Below are 21329 nucleotides of genomic sequence, written 5' to 3'. Positions count from 1 at the left end.
GTGGCAGTTAAAGGGGCTAGATGCAAGTTAGCCATTTTATACTCACTACTGCCACCTCAGGTCACACGTGTAACTGCAGCTTCTGTAATAAGCTCGTGCATGACGGCAATTCGGACCCGAAGTAAAACTTTTTGAGCGACAGTGCAGGCAGTTGTGGTGAAAAGGTCTGAGCTCATTCTACACATTAGGACATAGCTGGAACATGCAGGGGGAGGAAAATACATAATTTTAACATTTTTGAACTCAAACTAATACAAATAATATAAAAGCGAAATAAGAGCCGTTGCAAAATTCGTGTTCTTAATATAATTCTTATCTATAATTCTGGTCAGAAATCATGTCTAGTTGTATCCATTTCTCCTGCAATCATAGATTTCTTCTTAATATAAATTATAGGTTTCTTTAAACACCAAAAAATTGCATATTATGAGAAAACCACTGGACTGGATCCTTCCTCAAGGAGAAACTATGAGCTTTAGGTGGGTTGCACCATAAATCAAGGTCGACCCAGACTGTGCCTTTTCACGTCTGCTCTTCTTGATCATCTCACTGGAAGAAAGCAAACTCAACATATGTTTTCACTTTTGTCATCTTGGCTATGTACTCTATGCACTCCATTTAAGTCCTATGAAAAAAGCAGAAGTAGATTTTGCTCTATAGAAATTGCACACAAGGTAAACAGTTTGGAATGCCCTGCCAGACAATAAACAGCATCTAATTTAGATCAAACACTTGCAGTTCACATATCGCCTAGACCTAGTTACCCATATCAGTCACAAACGCACATCAGAAATGTGCGAATCGTGGAAGGTCAAAACAACCTCTGCCTAACATTGTGGTTTGGGGTTTGAGCTTGAAAGGCAAAGTCAAAGCTGTCACAGACATAAAGGGAGCGGGGCAGTTTGATGTGCGTTCACAGTCACACAGGAGTTTTTTTTTTGTTTTTTTTTTGGCATCGGTGGCAGAGAAGGGAGAGAGGGAGCCGACCCAGAATAGGTGCAGAGAGACAGACATTGGCAACAAAGTCTATGCTCTGTCATGAGAGGCTTTATATTAAAACCCTCTCTGCGCTGCATAGTGCTTCAAAGATGAAATAAGACACTTTTGCAGGTTGTTGCAAAAAAATAGAACAAAAGAAGAACCAAAGCAGATTTATATGTTGGTATTAGAGCGGTATATTTACAAACAAATCGAACTTGCAATTTGTATAAAACCTGCAATCTCTTAGTGGGACAGGACTGTGATGTCATATCGCGACACATCATGGGATTTGCAGCAAGAATAAACTAATGGAGATTTAAAAAGGTAAAATACTGGAGTTACTGTTCACATTAAAACATTTGGACACTACAGTGTGTTAGAGGTATTTAACAGTAAAAAAAAACAGCTTTTTTCTAGCTCATTTTTAGCTAATGTTAGTTTCCATATGTTTGTTAAGTGTGACGTCACTTCCGCTTCTGGGTCCTAGCAGACTGGCAAATATACGAGAAAAAAACATAAAAAACTCTTAAAAACAACCATCAATATTTCTGAGACTCAACAGAGAGTTACTGAACCTACATATTTCTCAGAATCATTAGCCAAAAATGCCACACCTACTGTTAAAAAAGTATTATTTACTACTTCCGGGGTTAGCGTAGCTGCTGCACCGTTAGCATTTTCTCCGCTAACCCGGATGCACCGATTTTGGTAAATGTTACTTTTATAGAAGTAGGTACAGCATTTTTGGCTAATGGGCCTGATAGATAAGTATGTTCAGTAACTCTCCGTTGTGTTTCAAAAATATTGATTATGGTATTAAGGAGTTTTTTGTAGTTTCTCGCACATCTGCGGACCTGGCAGTAGAGCTGTGATGTCACCACTTAACAAACGTATAGGCACAAACATGGCAGCGGATTTTCCCGTACTCTATACTTTACATTTTGTAGTGGAATAAAATGTGCAGTGGTCGTCAGTAACAGAGCAAATTTGAAGTTGCAAAGTAATTCTTATACCACTTGTTCAAACGGATTTGTACTTTCTACACTGAATACCGGAGCACTCTCTACGGCAAATACTTCAGTGAGTGAACAACTTTTGCTTGTATTGGAGTTATATTTGACTAGCAGTATCTGTACTTTTACTGAAGTAATTAAATCAAGCACTTTGCCTAACACTGAAAATGTGTGTTTCTAAAAGCAGACATTTGTGAAAAAAGACATTCGTAACAAACAGCTATTTACTCATAAGAGATGGAAATGACCTCAAGTGTGCTTCACTACATCTGAATCATTATACGCCCAATTAGAGAGAAAAACGAGCTTCAATAATAAACTGGCTTAAATAAACAGCTTCCCCAGTGAATATAAGGCGTATTCACACTACATTGACTTTTAGCCTCATGAAGCTCTCGCCATGTGGCTCAGCAGCTGTTTCCGCTGTACTGCGAGCCCGTATACAGTTGTTGTATGTCTCTATGGGAAAAGTGCTACGTGATTAAAAACTTGAGGGATATGAGGGAGTAAAACAGGTGGGCTAATTATTGTTGGTTAACTGTAAAACACACTGCTGTGTGCGAAAATACCGTGTTAATGACTCTGTGACCCCTTTGGAGTGAAGGGCACAGGGAGCCAGCTGTTTACAGAGGCGTACGATACTTCAAAAACACAAGCAACACATCTACTCCTACTATGGTAACTTTGGACACAAATATGATGAATATCCTGTTTATTGAAAGTGTCTTCTGTCATTATGAACACTTGGTAAGGGTCTACACCACTGAAGTACTACTACTGCTACTACTACTACTACTACTACTACTACTACTACTACTACTACTACTTCTACTACTACTACTGCTACTACTACTACTACTGCTACTACTACTGCTGCTGCTGCTACTACTACTACTACTACTACTACTACTGCTACTGCTGCTGCTGCTGCAGCTACTACTACTGCTACTACTGTTGCTGCTACTGCTACTACTACTACTACTAGTACAACTACTACTACTGCTGCTACTACTACTGCTACTGCCACCGCTACTGCTGCTACTACTACTACTGCCACCGCAACTGCTACTGCTGCTACAACTACAACTACAACTACAACTACAACTACAACTACAACTACAACTACAACTACTACTACTACTACTACTACTGCTACTGCTACTGCTACTGCTGCTACTACTACTACTACTACTACTACTACTACTACTACTACTACTACCACTACTACTACTACTACTACTACTACTGCTGCTACTACCACTACTACTACTACTACTACTACTGCTACGTTTGGAGGACTACCCCATGATTTTGAAGAGGTTTTTAATGCAGGCTACTAGTTACCATAGACATGCGCTAGCCTAGCACTAGCCTAGCACCACTAAACTCTTCAAATATAAGGACTGCATGAATAAAAAAAAAATCTCCAGAAATGGATAACTAGGAAATAAGATCCTATGTCAAAAATCCTGAAATATCCCTTTAACAGTACACGGCACACTACATTTCTCTGTTCCTAAAAAGTACCGCTCGCATTCTTGTTGCATCTTTGTATCCCGTCCCTGACTATGTTTTGACTACAAGTGCAAACTGAAGACAAATGCTGGGAAACTTTGCGCCCTATCTATCTATCCAAGCCTACAGTGCCAATTAGTCCGCAGTGTCGAGATAGCAGTAATTAATAGCATTGTGCTGTAGGAGACAATCCGCCGCGCCGCCGCCTGTTACAGCTTTGACGCGTTCGGAGAGATGACGGAGGCGGACGATGACGAAAGGCCCATTGCTTGTCTTTATGTGATTTGTGCAGAAGTCCTTTTGCATTAGGAAATCACAGTTAATTAGTCAGATTTACAGCCAGAGGGATGGGAGAGTCGACTCAGGATGTCTCTCACAGATTACAATTCATTTTTAGCGGTGGTTTTTGGGGGCGCGGAGCTGTAACTACGCGGATTCATCAAGAGCAGATTGTTACTCAGGGCTGACAGCGCCGCGCTAGATGGTATAATTATGTATCTTTCTTTGTCTCTCGTGATGGAAGAAACAAATAAAACAGCAAAATGGCAACACAAATTCAACGTTTTTTGCATAGAGCAGTCTTCAAATCCAACACTTATACATCTGAGCTAAATAATCCAAAATACTAGTTCTACAGGAGTTTGTTAAGTAAGTCTCTGAAGTCAGCGGCCCGTAGTGGACACAGTTCAGCCTGGTCCCGCGGTCGTCTGGAGGGCACGGGCAGCACACGGCTCCATTAAAGATTTAGCATCTGGACAATTGACTTGTACCAACAGCACATAACCTTCAGCTCAGAACGCACTGGCCATTAACACTCATTAGTCGTCTGCTCCAGCCCCGACTCGGACAGAGATGCAGCCCACAGATCTGCACTCTGTGGGAGGAAGAAGTAGTTTTATCTTTACGGGGAAGGCTCAATGAGATGAAGGCCTCTGAGAAACCTGTATGTGAAGTCGATGGAAGCTAAATAGGCAGTGTACAGTATATTGTTGGGTAAAAATGAAAACAACTCTCCCAGCTAAACAACAAGTACAGTAACTAACATAAGTCCCCTTAATATTTACAGATTTTAGTATAAGACATTAGTCCATTAGACTCTGCACTGACAAGACACACTGCTAAGCCACACATGCCTTCTATCCCTACTAGAGTTCTAATGGATGTTCGCTAGAGAATATCAAACAGATTAACTGCTAAGCTCTTCCCAGAAAATGGTGAAAGACTTGGGGTTGGAGGGAGCTGCACAGGAGGAAGGAGGAGGTGGAGGAGCTGATCAGTGCAGGACACCACGCTCTGAAAAAGGCACCGTTTCAGAGGATCAGTGGAGCACTAAAGGCAGCCAACCAGGTTTCTTCCGGGTGCTATGGTTTTCCGATTTCCGATTTATGCAGCCGAAATAAAGGGCGGCACAGAGGCCTTTTGTGGCCATACCGCCTTTGCTATGCCCAATCCCGTCAGACCTTGGAAGCTAAGCAGGGAAGGGCCTGGTCGGTACTTGAATGGGAGACCGTTTGGTAACACCGTTAAGCCTGGCGAATGAGTGGTTGGTAGTGGTCGGAGGGGCTGATGGCGCAGACTGGTTGCCTCGCTTCCGTCAGTCTACCCCAGGGCAACTGTGGGGTAGACTGAATGAATGAGTGAATGAATAATGCAATGTAAAGCGTCTTTGAGTGTCCAGAAAAGCGCTATATAAAACCGATGCATCATTATTATTATCATCATCCCAGTGGGGCAGTGGATAGCTTTTGCTATACAGCTACAACGTTCCGGACAGGGCCTTTCTGTGCAGAGTTTGCATGTTATCCTCATCTCTTCATATATTTCCCCTTCCACTAACATGTACAACACACCCAGATGAATGAGAGTGTGTTTGAGTGCAACTACACTACACGACACTACTACACTACAACTAATACTAAAAATGTTGTTATTCTAATACAACAATGGAATAACATACCTTTTATAGACATTTTAAAAACATTACTTGACTATCCAGAAAGTACCTTGTCCTAAACAGAATTACTTATTGTCTCATGTAAAAAGCGCTTTGTGACCATGTCTGTGAAAGGCGCTATATAAATAAAGATCTTCTTCTTCTTCTTCTACTATTCGAAAGTACAAAGTCACTTGCGCACCCACTCTCTCTGACGGCACAATCCCGTCCAAGTGACTAAGGGCCCGTCCCTTTTCTCTTAATGCATTTGACAAAGGGACACTTAAGCAAACTTGTAAACCAGGGGTGATTTATGCTTGCAGCTCCCGCTACCCTAAGATCTATTATGCGCCGGTCAATTAGTGATTGTAATGGTGCATTCAAGGGCGTTCTGGTCAATGTAACACAAGCAAGAAATGTTTATCAGCTATTTGTGCCCATCAATCACTGTAAATCCATGGCGTCAATACTGAAGCAGCCGAGGCAGCCAGCCATAAGATCCTCTGTTTGTTCTGTCTTAAAGGGGAGTGAGGGGACGCTGTAGTCGCAGGGACCGAAGAATTTCAACTCAATTACAAATGTTTTGTGAGAGTAACCATCTATGTTTGACTTTGTGGTGTGACAGGAATGCTCCGCCGATTCTGCTCTGAGAGTTGAATTTGCAATTAGAGAGAACAAAGAACGGAGGAGCCACGTCCTTCGGAAAGGACGCCCAACTTTGGACAAGGGAGAAATTACGAGCAGATTTTTGATTGTGTTTTTTGGTAGTCTGTCAAGGAAGTTGTACGATCAAGTGCGTCAACAGTTGAAAATCATCTCCTGTGTTGCAAAGCTATGAGGTTTGCTGCTACACTGTGTGAAGCATTGGACTATTTGTGAGGTAAGCTGGACACGGTCATTTGCAAAGCGCAGCAGTTTGGCCAAAATGAATTAAACCACTTTGAATATGTTTGATGTGCAGGTTTTCAGTCCTCAAATAGAAAACCATCTTTAGGAAAATGAGCAAGCCTTTACTGAATTATGTTGTCTCTATAGAAATTGATTTTTGTTTCGTGAACGAGACGGAGCCAGGAAGCTTCAAAGTCTGACTAAGGATGCACTGTAGCTTCAAAGCACATATGACCTTGAATAACTTGTAAAAGCATTTTTTACTTTAATCTCTTAACGCCCACCTGAGCCAAGCACATTTTCTCCAGTTCGACTTTTACCAAATCTAAAAACTTCTTGAAAAAAGAGTCAAAATAATGACAAAAACAAGAAGAAAGTGAAGAGGAAAAAGTCAACAAAAAGTGAAAAGAAAGCATCGAAAATGGAACATAAAAGCCACAAAAGAGCAAGAGAAAAGCAACAAAAAGTGATGAAAAAGTGATAGAAAGAAAAGGGAAAAAAACACAAAATGTAATAAAAGATGACAATGGGGCAACAATGCGAGGAAAAAGATCCTTCTAGATCTGTTTTGTAGGTCTTAGCTTTCAAATGAGGCGTAAGAGGTTAAAAACATTATGCGAGAAAGAAAGACTAGGATTTGGATCTTTTGCAGCCCCTATGGTCAAATAGCACAGTATTTGACAAATATATATATATATATATATATATATATATATGCATAATTTTCCTTCCTTATTGTATATATGTATATATATATATATTAATTATGCTCAGGTTAAATTAGTAATGAAACCTGTCTTATGCATTTTAACTCTGCATTTGCATTCCCTGTTGTTCTTGGCCATGACTGGACAGATAATTAACTTTATGTGGACAAAAATAAACTTCCAACACCTATTAAAAATAACCCAAAATTGTTGGAAATGTTATATCTTAAAAACACTCACCAGCTGCTGGTCTTGAGGCCCCCATCCGGCAAACTGCAGCTGAGCGTTTCTCACTTCAGGCGGATTCAAGTTCCACGTTTCTCTGTCAAACACATAAACAATTACACAGATGAAATAACCCTTTTCTATGTCACACAATGCCTGCATGACGTCCTTTTATATTCACAAAACAAACTTGGAATAGTAATAAAAGTAGCAAACGTGATCAAAACAACTTAGACCAAGAAGAAGAAAAACTATGTGTTAATTAAGGTATAAGGTTACAATTTAAATATATAATGCTAAAGTTCTACAACACAAGACTTATCACACTAAACCTGACCCAAAGAGTAATACTGGCCCCCGCCCTCCATCTGAGACTCAGACTGGACAATTACAGCAGATGAGCAAACCGCGGCTTTACGGTGTCCATAAATACTAATGCTGTGGACTGGAGTCACTTCGGCTGATTGGGTTCTGTGGGACAGTGAGAGTTAGAGGTGTCTCTGTTTTTATGCCTTTGTCTGGAGACGGGGATGAATGAGGTCATCAGGGGAGAGCAGCACTACCACGGATGACCACTGGAGGGCACTGTGCAAACAAATTTCTCCACAGTATTTCCATTAATATTGCTAGCAAAAAGTGCTTCATCATTGAGAATTATTTTAGCTTTTCACACCATTGTTAGCATATTGATACTAGAACCTGTTTGGTGATGGTTTATAGCTTTAGACAATCATAGTTGCTACTGTGACTCCTCAAGGAATTAAAAGTAGGGCTGAAAATAAACAGGGGATTAACACAGCTGAGGGTTGCATCTTTACAGACAGATATAAACTGAAGCACACAAATTTGACTTGATTGTTATACACTGAAATATCTATCACAGCAGAGATAAAAAGTCATAATGAAATCATCTTTGCCATGTCTGACACCATGCAGTGTTTGAAGAGGACAGTGTTTTAGGTTGTGGCAATACAAAGGAGAGCTTTTGGAAATGGAATAGACTCATTCCATGTCTGTCTCTCAGACACAAGCCCCGCCCACTCCTTGTACAGTTTTGTTCAGTGTGATTAAAGGTGCATCATGTAACTGTTTATGAAGAAAAAAAGTTGATATTTGTGCAGATTTGAGTTTGTAGTGATTCAGAGGCTGTATGAGTGGACAGTGTGGTGCCCTTACTGTCCATCACAGTGGTCACTAGGACGCTCCAGGATCAATTGTTTGGAAGGTTTTGGCTGCCGGCAGACCCTCTCAACAGAAAACCTACAAAATGAGCCTGGAGGCCAGTGTTATGGAAAGTAAAGGCACCATAATACACATAATACCACAACGTCAAATAGGCACAAATATCAACTTTTTTCCCACATAAAAAGTTTCATAATGCACCTTTAAGTGAGTAAATAATGATATAAACCCTAGCAGTTTGTCCCACTCATTAGAAAGAGTATTCAGCAGAATGTAAGTTTTGGAAAGTTGCATTATGTTTTGACAAATGACAATATTATCACTCAAATGCACGCTTTATGGTTCAAAAACATAATTAACAGGTAGCTAATAGTAATTTGTTTATTCAAGCATTTTGACGGTTTTACTTCGTCAAAAGGTTGGAATTGGATGGAAGAATTTGCTTTGCATCTATTCAAATGAAGGAAAAAAAGATCTTCTCTGTCATGAACTATGGAATTTGCCCCAATGCAGTATTAAAAAGTGGTGGCCACAGAGTCCTATAGTCCTCTGCCCCATGTGAGATGATGATGACATATTTTACAACATCATCAGAGCTTAGTGGACAACTGTAAAAAGGACTTCTCAAACTAAATAATGCCTATGCGCAGTTACAGGTGAGAGGATAGTCTGATATACCTTGCCTCTCCGCACGGGGCTTTTGTTTTAGATTAATATCGTGTTGGCAGGGTCGGGCGCACTCAGGGGAGAGCGAGGTGCTGAGGTCACGCAGATATTTAGAGATAAGATAAAAGTAACACGCGGGAACTGGGCCACGGCTGTCGTTGCGTCGCCTACTTACGGAGTCTCCAGGCTGCAGATGATGTAGAAGGCGGTGTAGGAGTACTGGTACACCTGCACAAACAGAGAGAGACGGGGGAATAGGGACAGAAAGAAAGGCAGGATAGAAGGTCAGACAGTTTTCCACAAGCAACCCCGCTTATCATTCAGAGTACCCCAGTTTACGGTGACTAGCAAAGATGTTGCAACGTTTACATGGAGGGATAGATGGAGATAAAGGCTTATAAAGATTACAATAACTCAAAATCCCCCAATAATAGGACAAATAAGGACAGGCTAATCAAGACTCTGCTGTTAGACGTATGATAAAGGTTAGAAGCATATGCACATAATTCTGCAGAAACAATTCATTAACAGGCTCACAGTAAATGCTGAATTGAAATAAATTAAACGCCTGCCTGTTATAAATGCTATTCTTTGTGGGATGACACATAATAAGTTAGATTTACAGAAATTATACAGTATAGAACATTCTGTTGACCCATTGAATTTCTCCACTGGGAAATCAATGAAGTCATGTCTTATCTCGCCCTTTATGTAGTTTATGGTTAATGTCAAATCCACTGCATGATAAAACTCAATCGCTAAATGCAGAAGTAGAAAATCAATAATAATAATAATACAACAATTTCTCAGAGAATTTTAGTACATGGTCCAAACAAAAAAAGTCCCCATCTGGATTTAACTGCAACACTATGTGGCCAAAGAATGGGATCAGCTGACTATCTGAACAACCTGAATTACCAGGTTTTTCCTTGATGGCACAGGCATATTCTAAGATGACAATGCCAGGAGTCATTGGGCTCACATTGTGAAAGAGTGGTTCAGGAAGCAAATGACATAGGACTGTGCAATTAATCGAAATTCAATTCAATATTTTTAACAGCGCTGCGTGATGATGTCATCAGGCTGCGCAGCTCAGTTAGCTTGTGCAGGTGTGAGGGCTGGCCAGCAGGGGGCAGGTGTGAATGGGGCCATACTTGAAATCATTTGTACTTTTATGACTCTTCAGCAAACAGAACATATTCAGGATAGTTTTTGGATTAATAAACAAATAAAATAAAGATACACTTTTTTTTAAAGGCAACAAATAATCGTTTGAATAATCTTGATTTCAATTATGACTAAAATAATTGGGATTATAATTTTTTCAATAATCGAGCAGCCCTAATATGACATCATTTTCAAATATGGATTGACCCATCTAGAATCTTCGGATGCGCAGGAGAAGGCTTTGCACTGTGGTCACACTCTCCCATCCTCAGTAGTTGGTGAAAAATTAAAGGCCCTGTATCTGACACTAGTTGTGGTGCAACCTCATTTGTAACTTCCCTGACATGCTTGTCGCATCCAAAGTCTTCACAGGGACGGGTTTACAGGCACATTTCACAACTTGCAGGGTCACTTTTCAGGGTCACTGTCACAGAAATGCTAGAAAACTCGCCTGTGAGTTCATGAAACTGATACAAATGCATTATATAGATGCACAGTGTTTTTCCCCAAAATGTCTGAGTTTACAATAAACGAAAGGAGGACAAAACAAATGTCCAAAACTATGGATCTTGTGTCATTGCAGAAGCTCTTTTTTTGAGGTGACTTTTTTGGCAGTGTACATCCCTGATCTGTGAAGACAAAGTATAACCTACACATGATCCTGCCTTGCCAAGGTTTTAGCCAGATAATTGACTTTTGACAATGTTGTAACTATTTCCTCAAACTAAAACTTTCCTTCTAAAAGTTATATGCATGCAGCCGTCATCCCTCGGTCCCGACAGCGCAGTCTGTAATGGTCTTTTATGTCTGCAGTGTGGGAGATTTAGAGCGGTGTAGCGGGCGGGACTGACGATCTGAGCTGAACCGCACTTAATTGAAAAGCCTTTAGCCCAACTTTAAATGAGAAGGAGAATCACTAGTGGCTGCTATAAATGACCCGCCATAGATTTAGTATTGAACTCCGGCTGATCCACTTCACTAGACAGATTGGATGTTAAGTAAGATGTCTTTGCCTTTTACCCAATTCTGCCGTAATAAAGTCATTATGAATGCAGAAATAATAGGTATGCCTACAACATCAGCCTGTTTAAAAGGTTTGCTTCATTAATGTGATTTCGTGGGTAAGATGGCGCATGGCTAAACTCATACCGAGGCCCTTCCGCCAAAGTGGACTCTACAAGCTCCGAAATGAACTACGGAATTCGCAGCCCAAATTCATTCCCATCCATTTACAGGGGATACTCCGGGACACTGCCTAAATTGGCTTTTTAATCAGAGCTGCAGTGCATTTTGGGATACAAAGAGTAGGAAAGTACCAAACTAGAGGCACTTTTAAGAGGAGAATTGGAACGTTGAGCAGCGCTTTGTCAATATTTAACCTCCTGTATTGCAATTTTAGGGCTCAATTTCATGCTTATAGTCGTGATTTTATTGTGTGGGAAATATAGGGTTGGTCAGAATATTTGTTTAGAGCTGATGCAAGTCAGACCGTGTTGTTCTCTATCCACTCAATCAAAGTCATCTGGACACAATTGCAAAAGTACAGGCCTATAGTGATGGGCAAACAAATCGGAGCTCCGGAGCTTGTGTCGCTCTTCCTGAAGCAGATTGCTTCGAAGCACCGGGGCCTGATTCAATACAGCTACACTAAGTATCTGCGAGTCGTGGCTCAGTGTGTCAAAGCTGCCCATAGACACAGATGGCATTGCATCAAACAAGGGGGCGTGGCCTAGCCGGGGGGTAAGATAACCTCTCATGGGAATCACAGTTTTTAACCCTTTTGGTCCTTATGGATGTTTTGTCACAGTGAAAAACAACATAGCATCACTTCACTATTGTTTGCATACTTCCTGGTTAGCATTGTCCGTTTTTTAAGTATTTATGGGCTGTTGAACCACTTTGCTCCAAATCTCTCCGTATTTTTATTTAGTAGAAAAATATATGCATAATTCAGCACTTATTAAAGCAGTACTAAACAACTTGTTTACTTTAAATCCTATACAAGTTCTAATGGGATGATTGGGGGGGTCTTTCATCTCCCCCTGGTGTCTCTGGCCAGAAAAAACATAATCGCAACTTTGCTGCCTCCGGGTCGGAGGAGGAAGATAATTGTTTGAAAGCATCCATATTAGACATGGGACCAGTAGTTACTATTAAATAATGGATTTGGTACAAATTCACTCAGGTATTGGCACATTTCAATGAACTGAGGTGATGCATACAGCAATAATGTTTCTGTATTTAAGTTCCCAAGGTGAACCTCTTTTGATGCTTGGATGTCAGACACTTTCTATGATTGTATGATAGTATAATGTATTGACATCTCACACTTTGTAGACGTCTTTATATGGATGGAGTGTAACCTATGCTGTGCACGTTTCTGTACAAACATGTTCTAATATGTTTATGTTGATTCACATTGTGCGCTTTAGAGTCAAAGTGCATTCCTGAGAGCGTCGCGGCGCATTTATGGAGCCGTGAGGAAGGCGCGGCTCGCTCGCTGTCATGCATCAAGGTGATAAAAATATGGATGGAATAATAAATGCAACAGCACGCACAATAAAATGGTACACATCTGTGGGGCTTCTTTGTATTTCCAATTCATCCCAGGCAAGGTTATACCACACCAGCCTGCATTCTTCAGCATCAAAAGAAACGAGCTGAGTGAAATTATTCGGAAATACCATGCTAGCTGTGTGCATATGTAAATAACTCGGCTCTGCGCTGTGTCTAGAATACAGAGCTCTGCTTTATTTGTATATCTCATTTCTGTGAGTTTCCAAGCTTTAACATAAGAAACAAATGCAATGCAAGGCACACTGTCTTTTGGCTGGATGTGAGAGAACACATTTTTGGACTTCAGGAAAAGTTTGTCATCACCGTCACTTTTTTATGTGAAGGACTGAGATATAGAGTCCAGCTGAATTAAAGCAGTACTTAGTTACTCATGCCCCTAGAGGCCATAAGCGCCACTGCAAGTTGCGTTTTTTTAACTCATTGTCCGTGAATGTAAATAAATACACACTGACAGAAAAGAAAAAGGTAGAGAGGGAAATTGTACATCCAATTACACAATGAAGATAATTTGTTTCACACAAAATTGGCTGTAAATACTGTTTCAATGGCGCTAGCCCGCAGTTACCTTTGCCCGTTAGCCTGTTAGCCTGTTAGCGTCTTCTTCGTGATTCCATTAGTGTGTATTGGTGACTCTGACCCGTATGCAGCGAAGTTACAATTGTGGTTTTCTGACACAATCTCTTCTAAATCCATACACTCTATCCATTATTCCCATTATGACCTCACTAATATTTTGACACGTCTCATAGTGAGATCTCTGAACTATTTCCCCCCCAGTTCACCCACTGGCGAAACTTCCCATTCTTCCGATCTCAAATCTTACTTTGGCAAATCCTGCACAGAGAATCAACGCCTTTGGGCACAAGTAAGTGAGTTCCGATTATCAATGCGTATCGAAGGCTAACAGACCCAATTTACACTGCAGGTGAAGAGGGATACCTTTTTCAGAGGGGATTTTAGATACCCCGTTTTAAAATAAGCGGTTTTATTAGTGGAAAAAAATCTGTAAATTAACCAGGTTAAGAATTAGATGTTAAAAAACCCTGGCCTGGAAAGTTTAAAGTCTAGGTCCAGGTGAAAGTTAATATGTTAAGAGACTAAATTAGCCCAAAACCTGAAAATGGAGTCTCCTTTTAAGCCTATTCATTTGGTTCCCTCTTGAAATGTTCTCCTCGCCTTGATTTAAAAGATAAATGTTAAAAACCTTGACATCCCGGGACATTTCACCTTATGCAAACTCATTTAAAATCCCCCATGGATGACGCTCCCAGGCTGCCTCATCTCCCCTTGTGCGAGCTCATGTACTGTTGGTTTTTCCCCCCCGTTTCCATTCCACTGCTCCTCTCCTTCCAGCATCAGTGCCAACCACCCAAGTGCAGCAGGGCCCTATGCACCTCCATGATTACTTCAACCCCCAATACTCCCCCCTTCTGTACGCTCCACCGGTCCGGCCATACACCCCTGTGCTGTTGACATATTTGCCTGTCAGTTTGCTAATTCAAAAAACAAGCAGAAACAAATGAGAAGGCTTACCGGCGCGACGTTGTAGGCGAGCAGCACGTGCTTCAGGTCGGGAGAGACCTCGTACTTGGTGGCTTTGTACATTTCCTGATGAAAAAGACAAAAAAAAAGACTGTAAGCCACGCATATTTAAATGTATTTTATAAAGCTGATGGATTAGAAAGGCTGGGAGCAAATTACAGATGCATTCAGCTTTGCACAATGATAAGATGTGGGGTGTGATGTTGTGTTGTGGTTATAGTGGTGCAGTGCCAAGGCTTTTCCTGCTCAAACCAGAGCTACGCAAACACCTTGCAGGGATGACTTGGTATTATCTCGTTGTTCAGATGGCAAAACTCTATCAACCTAACAAACATAATTCAACACTCACTGCAGAGTGTTTGAGAATTCATTTCAAAGGCAAAAATGTGTTGTATTTCAGCTTCATATTGAATATTATTGTACTATATATATTATGCATATATTATTGACTGAAAGCCAACACAAACATATTGCCCAGAAGTCGACTGGTATAATTTTCAATTTTGGGGGATTTTTATTGATTGATGCCGATGCAGGACCGATGTTTTTTAGCAGATTTTTCCGAATGTCTATAATCCTGTGTTTGGTGTTTCTAAACTGTAAAATGTATCAGTGTTGAGTGACAGCAGGGGGCGCTTTATTAGAGGCATAGGACTTATTTATTCATGTTTAGTAGGCACTTTAGAGGGAACTCATTTGAAAAACAAAAATCTGCACATTCCAGAACAACAATGGTAAGTCTCTATCTCTTACGGTTCTGAAACAAGCAAAATGTTTTTTTTTATTATGTACTTGTGTATAATGACAAATTAAGCATTCTATTAATTTCTCTTCTCTCCTGTGCTCTCCTCTCCCCTCTTCTCTTCCCTTCCTTACCTCCTCTCCTCCCTCTCTCCTCTCTTAATATAACTTTGTGTGTATTCTTTATTTGTTGTACATTTTTGTGTAATTAGCACGAGGTGTGAATGTGAACATGGAAGCCTTTTTTTCTGACTTTGGTTTGGTTAAACATAATATAAAAATAAAATAAAACATTTCTCCTCTCTTCTCTCCTCTCCTCCCCTCTCTCTCTCTCTCTCTCGTTCTTCTCCCTCCCCTTTCTCTCTCTCTTTCTTCTCCCCTCCCCTCTCCTCTCTCTCTCCTCTCTCTCCTCTCCTTTCTTCCCTTCTCTCCTCTCTCTCTTCTCCTCTCCTCTCCTCTTCCCTACTCTCATCTCCTCTCCTCTTCTCTATTCTATTCTCTTCTATTCGATTCTATTCACCGATCACCCTCTAACATTGCCACCAAAATTGCTGCCTTTTAACTGATGCACTCTTGAGAAGACTAACATATAGGACTTTGAACACATTTCTGCTATCCAGGACAACTGGGAGCCAACACACACACACACACACACACACACACACACACACTGTCATTTAATCTTCTATGGGTTTTACTCTATGCAAAAAGCACTCAATTGTGAACGCTCGCGGATTGACTGCTTCTATTTACCATCAATCGATTCACTCAGAAAATATTGACATTGGAAAGATAAAAAAGAAGATGTTCCAGTTCCAGTTTACGGGGCTCCTGCGCACCTGAGAGGTTTTCACCTTTTGAGAGCGTTTTCAGTGTTTATTCAGATAAGGACGCCTCTGCCAATGTCTTGTTTGTATAAGATGCATAAAGACGTAGCTGCCCCCGGGAGATTGCGGCAAAGGTCCTTTTTGAATGTGTACAATGTTGTTTTGCGCTGATTTGATAGCGTCCGAGCTGCACCAAAGACTTTTTCTTATCAAAATAAGCAGCATAGCTCAGTCAGATACGTGTGTATAGACTTTGAATAGCTGGCAAGGTGGTTTCAATGCTAGCTCTTCCAAGGACACTTAATTCAGCCCAAGGGGTCACAAACGGTCAGCACACTATACACATAAAATACCGACTGTATGCAGATAGATTTACGGCAGTTCTAGTGAGAAATAAAATCTCCCTCATGCATCAAAACTGATGAATAACCAATTGAAAGGAGGACGTTTTCATAAACCCTCTGCAAGAAAAGTCTATTTGAATCTGTTGTTTTTTCCCCCTGCAAGAAAGCATCTTGTTAATGTCGGCGCGAACAACAGAAAAAGGCACTCACAAATTTCTTGTTGTGCACCAAAACGGTCGTCTCATTGGTGTCGACGTTGAACTTGACAACGTCCCCATCTCGATTACGGAAGAGCAGCTCGTTACCTGCGAACAGAGGGACAGATGTTCAAAGCGTTTTCTCAGAGCAAACGACAACGGCAAAGTGCGATAACGACTACGCGCGTCACAAATCACCCGCATGGAGGCGAAGGCATAAAACCTTAGCAAAAATGGTGCATAAATCTGGAATAATTAGTCCAAGGAGAGACTCACAGTAAGTGCATAGTTTGCCTGAGGATGTTTGTCGGGCCAAACTGACTGCCCTTTCACAAAGAGGCACAATTACACAGTTAAAGCATTGTTGGACAAGTGCTCCTAGCTCAACAAAGCAGCATGTACTAGTTAGTTTGGAACGGGCAGCTCGATCTGAATTATGAGATACTCTATGTCAAATGTTTTGCTTTTATAAGCTGCCATAATAATAGTCAACAGACAAACCTATTTCAATAAAAAAACATTTTTTTAGTTCTTCTCATCAAATCCACTACATTTTATTAATTTGAAATATTAAAGCAGATTATACCATGGTCAGTGAGAATTCAAATGGCATGTATTTATACATCTGTTAAATGTGACATCACACAAAACAATTAGCCACGTCTGGGTCCAAACTGCATGTTACATGTTCTCCCAGTGTCTGCATAGGTTAGTGGTAGGTTATGAAAACATGTGTGGAATAGGTTAATCCTCCAGCCATGTTTCTGACCACCAGCCTGGCTCCACATCATGGAGATGGGTCCCCGAGCGCCCCATGCGACACTGAGAATGGGTCAAATGCAGAGAACTAATTTCTCTACAGAGATTTCTCTACAGAGACTAATAAAGTATAACTTAACTTAAACTGTTGACAGATCCATTGACAAACACAGTAAAAAAAACAACAACTTCTTCTCAAATTACAACAGATAAAAGGCCAAAAACTGTTTTACACCTAATTATAACAATATCTCACCATTTCTCCAGGCAGAATGAGGATATTTTTAATGTCTAAAATAAGCCGTTATTTTCTATGGAAAAAAAATAATTACATGATTAATCCCAGAAATCATTACTGAAGAAAATCCAGAGACAATGTAATATTTATGTGCAATCAGATGTTTAAAAAGTGCCTTGTAGTTAAAGGCAGGTTAAAATCAGTAAAATCCCATTATAGTAAACTAGGGCTAAAGCTTTGTTAGACCTGGAAGTAGTGTGATGACCTCATCACTTAACATATTTTCTTATAACTGCACAGTTAGTCAGGCAACAGTTAAATCACAACCAAAATAAGCGGATTAAACAATGGAGTCGTGCATTAAACAGTTTAATGCCTCCTCGTTGTTTAATCCTTAAATATGGTGTAGATTATACTATTTTTTCTAGGCAAAAGCTTGCATGTAACAAACAAACAAATCCTCCAGGGTCTCCTTAAAGGAATAGGCCACCGTTTTTACATACTAAGATATGTTCTTACCTCACTTTAGACGTGTTAATATATCCCCGTCTGGTCTTTGTCCGTGCGCTCTGTCACGCAAACGGAGCACATACGCAGCCTCTCCCACATGTCACATAGCTCCGAAAAAGCTCACGATAGAAGCTACCAAGCTCTTCCACGTGTTCCCTATTTAAATAAAGTTACGTGAAGTGTTTTCATGCGAAGTATATTTACACAGAAATGTAGCATGTCGATTTTATAAGCAAATAAAAAGGGGGACTATATTGTGAGGCGTAATGATACGAGGAGCAAAACGTCCGCGCAGTAACTCCTAAAGACTTCCCCCGCTCACTTCCGTCAATAACCTTTAGGAGTTACTGCGCGGACGTTTTACTCCTCGTATCATTACGCCTTACAATATAGTCCCCCTTTTTATCTGCTTATAAAATCGACACGTTACATTTCTGTGTAAATATACTTCGCATGAAAAAACTTCAAGTAACTTTATTTAATTAGGGAACACGTGGAAGAGCTTGGTAGCTTCTATCGTGAGCTTTTTTGGAGCTATATGACATGTGGGAGAGGCTGCGTATGTGCTCCGTTTGCGTGACAGAGCGCACGGACAAAGACCAGACGGGGATATATTAACTCGACTAAAGTGAGGTAAGAACATATTTTAGTATGTAAAAACGGTGGCCTATTCCTTTAAACGTAAATATCAGAGAAAAAAACGTTACGCATTCACTGTACTCTGTGTTAATTTTCCTCTGCAAACACATTTCAAAGTTAATAAGCATGAGAACAAGGATGCCATCTTCAACTCTCTAATGACTTTGCGATGATACAGAACACCCCAATTCTCTACTGCTGTTTGGAGCATTGACATTGTCCCGCTGCAGGACGCCCTTGAAGACTTCCAGATGTTGCAGCTTCACTCCACTTCCTATAGGATACGTCTAATTCACGAACTGCCTTCTTTTCATCGCCGGAGCAACGCGGCAGCTGTGCCCTATAGCTTCCTCGACCCACACGCACGAGCGAGCATGGCATTTGGAGGTGATTAGCACTCAGAAACGGTTATGCACACCGCTCTCTATCTGCCGGCATATCTAATTGTCCATTAGAGGTGACAGCATTACCATCACAATGGCATTTATCCACAATGTGCTTCGGAGAGCGCTTCGAGGGACATTTTTAGACCGCCATCAGCATTGTGTCCTTGTTAAAGACCATCACGCATATTAACAAGGGAAAAGAGGACTCCACAATGAGAGAAAAATAAAAAAATAATTCCGCAGTCCATTCTGTTGGTCTGACTCTGTCTCATCTTGATAAATGTCAGGAGAAAGAAAAAAAAGCAATCAGGTACAATTATTTCCTAAAGTAGAAGTGTAGCTTGGGAAAGAAAGTGGAACAAGTGGAACATTCTCTTGAGCCTACGAGCTACAACGTTTAATATATTTACGACTTTAACACTCACTCTTAAAAAGGTATCTGGCAAGGAATGTATTCTCAAAGTACTTACAATACAATACAAGTGTTATCAAAGCAAGTTTAGCACAAATACTCAGGTGATTTCAGGATTTTTGATATAAGACCTTATTTTCTACGTAGAGTGTTGTTGATTTCTAGAGATATCTTTATTTTTTATTCATGCAGTCCTTATATTTGAAGAGTTTAGTGGCGCTAGGCTAGTGCTAGGCTAGCACATTAACGGTAACAGCTAGCCTGCATTAAAAACAGTGTGACCCACTTAGTGCACCTGACACAAATCAATTATAACGCCAGACTACCGATATAAATGTCTGCGTCGATGGAATACTTTTAACTATTTTGCATTTACAATAACTTATATTTGAGCAGCATTAGCTTCCTGGTTGTAAGCTATGCAGCGGCGGAGTGATCTGCTAGAAAATAGTCCCTCATGATGTGGTAATTCATGTGATGCAAGGTCAGTTATATTTCAAAAATGACTTTTACTTGAAACAGACATTTATATGGGTAGTCTGGCGTTATAAGTGATTTGCCTCAGGTGCACTGTGCTTGGGTCAGACTGTTTTTAAAGCAGGCTACTAGTTACCATAGACATGCGTTAGCTTAGCATTAGCCTAGCACTAGCACCACTAAACTCTTCAAATATAAGGACTGCATGAATTAAAAAAAAAAAATCTCCAGAGATCACTCTGGATAACTAGGAAATGAGGCCCTATGTCAAAAAACCTGAAATATCCTTCTAACTTTTTTTGGCTAGTGGTTTTCTAAAGTTACAAGCCAAAACTAAAGCGCATTAAAGACACTTTACTTTATACAAACACTGAAAGAGGAAGTAAGTACATGAAATTGTTAGTTGAGGTCCAAAAACTCAATCTTAAACTTCCTTCAGGGACGATGATAAAGGCACATTTCCCAACTTGCAGGATTTCTTTCCAGGTTTATAGAAAAGCTGGAAAACAAGCCGGCAAGTTCATAAAACTGATGCAATTTCTTTATACTTAGATGCACAGTATTTCTTCTACAATTGGCTTTACAATATGCTGGAGGAGATTGGAAATGTTTGTCAGCCTATTTTACCGTCACTCTTTTGTCTGCCTATTGTGAATTGAACATGATGGATTTAACATAGAAATGTTTTTTTTGATAGAGAAACTGGACTACAACAGCAGAAAACTCCTTAACATCCTCGAGTGTCCCTTAAAGAATCTCTTACTGAATGGATTACCAATGCCAAGGGTTCCTTGAGACACGATGAACCATCAACAATAAACAACCTCCAGTATCGTCTATGTGGCTCGTGGCTGGAGTCAGTTTTATCTCCCTTGTGTCGCCCCAGGAGGAGCCCGGCTTCTTTTTAAAGCACCCTTCTTTTCATGTATGGGTGGATTTTGCTTCTTGCTGATCCAGTGGCCCTGAAAGACACCTCAGATATCCTTCAGATGTGTAGACCCCCCCCTAGTCCCAGCCCTTATGTCAACTCACCCGCTGAGTTCATATTTCTAGAGCTTATCACCACCTTTTCCCCACTCCATCTTGTTGTTTTTTTCTTGTTGTGCTGGGAGTGCCATCGGTCTGCAATGGCCTATAGGCGATATACAGCTGCCCCTCTGCCATCGCTCTGAATGCGCAGTAGCCCGCAGCGCTGTTTTCTCCTCTGATCTATGCCTTTCAGTGGAGGCATGTCTTATTAACACATGCTGCCTCTGCCTTGGGCTCAGGTCTCACCCCAGATACTCCCACGGGAGCCGCACCGGCCAATAGGAGCACAGTAACGCGACGGAGCCCAGTGGAAAGGGCATTGGGATACAGGGAGCGTGTACATACAAACAGCACAGCAGGTACAATAATGACAA

The 21329-nt window shown here is 40.7% G+C and overlaps 1 protein-coding gene across 5 annotated transcripts in view; it reads right to left on the bottom strand.

The window, feature by feature from the left end:
- The window catches only part of dpp6a (dipeptidyl-peptidase 6a), a 340283-nt gene that overhangs the window by 29465 nt on the left and 289489 nt on the right, over positions 1-21329 (bottom strand). For all 5 annotated transcript variants that reach the window (XM_079576572.1, XM_079576574.1, XM_079576573.1 and 2 more), the window contains 4 exons: positions 16519-16613; positions 14388-14462; positions 9286-9338; positions 7278-7359 (listed from right to left, as the gene is read on the bottom strand). In XM_079576572.1, the coding sequence (XP_079432698.1) occupies positions 7278-7359; positions 9286-9338; positions 14388-14462; positions 16519-16613 (305 nt within the window). The remainder of the gene's footprint in view (positions 1-7277; positions 7360-9285; positions 9339-14387; positions 14463-16518; positions 16614-21329) is intronic.

This window comes from Gobius niger (genome assembly GCF_951799975.1).
Source record: "Gobius niger genome assembly, chromosome: 18".
Classification (NCBI taxonomy): Eukaryota; Metazoa; Chordata; class Actinopteri; order Gobiiformes; family Gobiidae; genus Gobius; species Gobius niger.
This window is presented reverse-complemented; position numbering and strand designations above follow the sequence as displayed.